Below are 3090 nucleotides of genomic sequence, written 5' to 3' on the forward strand. Positions count from 1 at the left end.
AATCACTCGTACGCACAACTTAAGAACAAATCTGTGCATACGAACGGTTTTTGCATGAGGCCCATGTGGATTAAAACAACTCCTATCTAAAAATGTCCAACAGTTTTAGCAAACATCTTATCAAGCTTCACTTTACTTCCAACTTTCCTTTATTCAAATAGTTTATATAAAATTGTGTGGTCATTTAGAAGCACATAGTGACAGCAGCAGCTAGTTGAAACATTTCTGTTGCAACCTGAGATACTTAGTGCAGGAACATCGTATTTCTGCTGGAAAAATTATGGAAATATAAAAACTTATAAGAAAGCCTTTTATTAAGATTTTTTTAGATGAGTTGGCAGCACTTCCCTTGGTCTTTGTGCTGTTTGGACTAATAAGCCAATTTTTCTATTATTCCAGCCCTTATTATTGCCTTCGTTCTACTCAAGGCTACATGATCTATTTCAGTATAACTTAGGTGCTGCCTCAATGTGGGCAAGATCGTCATGGCGTGGCTGCAATATTATTTTCTAGCCAAAGCAAACACATAACTTTCCTCTGTCAGTTGGGACCTGTAATTTGAGTTGATTTAATCTAACTCCTTACAAATTCTATTGTCAAACAACAAATCATTGAAATGAAATCTTAAATTCATCCACAGCACCATGTAAATAACTAAAATAAATGTTGTAGTTGCAAGGCTTTAAAGAGTTTTTTTAAGAGAGTTAGTTTGAATCTTGTGAAGGAAACTCTGACTTTGCACTCTGACCAAGCCATGGCCTGACATCAAATTTTCAGCTTGACTTGGCTCGCTTAGAAAGGTCCTAAGAAATGACTTAAGAGTGAGCAGGAACACTCAGTGAGAAAATGCTGATGCCATGCTGAATTGACGTGAGTAATGTGGAGTTGAGCCCAGTTTGCTTGTCAGTTCAGGCAGAATTACGTTTTGCATCACACTGAGGTTGTCCAAAGATCTATCTACAACAGGTAAGATATTACTTGTTCATAACCTTACCTTATCATTAAACCTCATGTTAAAGAAAAWAAAAGACATTCTGAGCTATTCATTTAAAGATAAAACCATCACTTTAACAGCTTGTTAATACATTTCGAGAAGTAATGCAGTTTAGGAAGAAACAAAAACATTTAAGATMAGTTAAGTAATTTTAAATCCAATTTTACAAATGCTGTTTTTGAATTAGGCAAACAAAAACAAATCAATTGTACTCCAAATTGTATTTTTTATACATTTTTTGACATTCTAAAGGGGCCTGAAACTTAGCCAAAGTGCTCAAAATATCTGCAATTTTAAAATGCTGACAAATGAACCAAGAACCTTAATTTAATAATGGTGAATAGAATAGAAGAATGACTGGCAAGAACACATTGACATTTATATTTGAAGATTTAGCTTTACATCTTTTATTGCTGTACTTTTCTTGGAACCCAATTTTAATTGGAGAAGCCTGACTTGAAAAAATATAGATAGAACAGAAAAGGAAAAAAAAATCTATATATTCAGCAAAGATTTTGTTCCTTCAGAGTGAGGGAATTGATAAWGCCTGAAGGTGAATGAAACACTGACAGTTTTATCTTCAGTATGATATTTTAAAACAGCTTTTTCCAATATTCTAACATGAGTTTGAATCAAAGTTTGATGTAAAACTTATCATTTCAGAACATTGGAAACTTTTTTTTCTCCACACCCTTCGAAGCAGCTGTTTAAATGAAGGACACAGAGTCAGATGGTTGGAGTAAAACTATGACTTATTTTCACTAATTATTTCCATCCTCCTGCCTGTTGAAGGGTTAATGCCTGCAGGCTCCAACCAATCTGTCAAAGTGTGTACGGAAAGTGCTCATCTGTCAGATACGTCTGCTAATTCTCCACAGTGGGACCAAATGGGCAATAAGAGGTGTAATTCTATTGCACTTAATCAAAGTCAAACTAAGCAAAAAAAAAATTTAATTACATACTATTCTTTAATGTGTTATCCTGCAAATTCATCAAATGTCAAGTTTCACTTGTAAATGGGACAAATGCCCCACAAAACCTTAAATTAGGTATGCTATGCCACATACAGTTTATATGATCAATGGAACATCATGCAGCCTTCTACCATCAATCTGTGGGCAAATCAATTAATCCTGTCCTATAGTGGGGATATGGCCAACTTTAAAAAGCTTTAGGGGTTATTAAACTCCCAGTATGGGCATTTTAAAATGAAAAGACTAGCATTTCTTGCAATTACTAAAGCATGACACAATGTAGGGCTTCCTGCGAAAATAAGGCAAGTGAAAGTTAAAGAACTCACCAAAAAAAGCAGAACAAATTTTAAACTAATTTCTGCACTTTTTTCCTTGTTCTTCTCAAATCAGCAGCTTGATGGAGGACAAGAAAATAAATTAAAGCAAAATAAAAAAATGAGTCTTAAAATACNGAACAAAGTTCAAAGTAGATTTGTGCCTGACACTCATCTCTTTGCCGTGAACGAAACAACAAAAATGAGGAAATTTGTTCTCTTCATCCTAAGCTTTCCCCTGGTGTGCTCCGTGTCATCGTCATTACGATAAAATCTCTGAAGCAATTAAACCATAAATAAATTAAAAAAAATCATAAACTTTCCAAAATTCTACACACTGAAATGCAGACACTAAAGAGTGTGCTAGAGGAGTCTTGTAAATTTACCACGAACAAAAAGAAATGCCATGTCTGGGTTAAACGTGCACACAGCTGTCAGAATATCTGCTGACTCCAAACACACACACCCCGACTGTTACCTCCTGAAGGGACAAAGGTGACATTAAACAAATATTAATTTATTCTTTCATACAGATCTAATTCAGAGAGGCTACAGATATTTATAGTGGTGTCTCCTAAGAGCTTTTTTTCTCTCACTTTAACTCACAGAACAGCTCTGTAGTCAGCCCAGGTTTTAGATGATGGGCTACTTCACATTCAGGACTGTAGTCCTGTCCGTGGCTTGGCCTGAATCTCATCCAGGAGATGAGATCAGACAGCAATGGGCAGATTGGGACTGTAAAAGAAAGAGAGAGAGAGAGAGAGAAAGAGCGTACAAACCAAGTCTATGGTACAGTCCGTCCCAGATA

The 3090-nt window shown here is 35.5% G+C and overlaps 1 protein-coding gene across 7 annotated transcripts in view; it reads right to left on the reverse strand.

Moving 5' to 3' along the window:
• carmil3 (capping protein regulator and myosin 1 linker 3) overlaps window positions 1-3090 on the reverse strand; it is a gene marked incomplete in the record, with an annotated part of 154774 nt that overhangs the window by 68358 nt on the left and 83326 nt on the right. For all 7 annotated transcript variants that reach the window (XM_014004474.1, XM_014004476.1, XM_014004475.1 and 4 more), the window contains 1 exon segment: window positions 3062-3090. In XM_014004474.1, coding sequence (XP_013859928.1) covers window positions 3062-3090 — 29 coding nt within the window.

Source organism: Austrofundulus limnaeus, unplaced genomic scaffold (assembly GCF_001266775.1).
Source record: "Austrofundulus limnaeus strain Quisiro unplaced genomic scaffold, Austrofundulus_limnaeus-1.0 Scaffold24, whole genome shotgun sequence".
In the NCBI taxonomy this organism is placed as follows: Eukaryota; Metazoa; Chordata; class Actinopteri; order Cyprinodontiformes; family Rivulidae; genus Austrofundulus; species Austrofundulus limnaeus.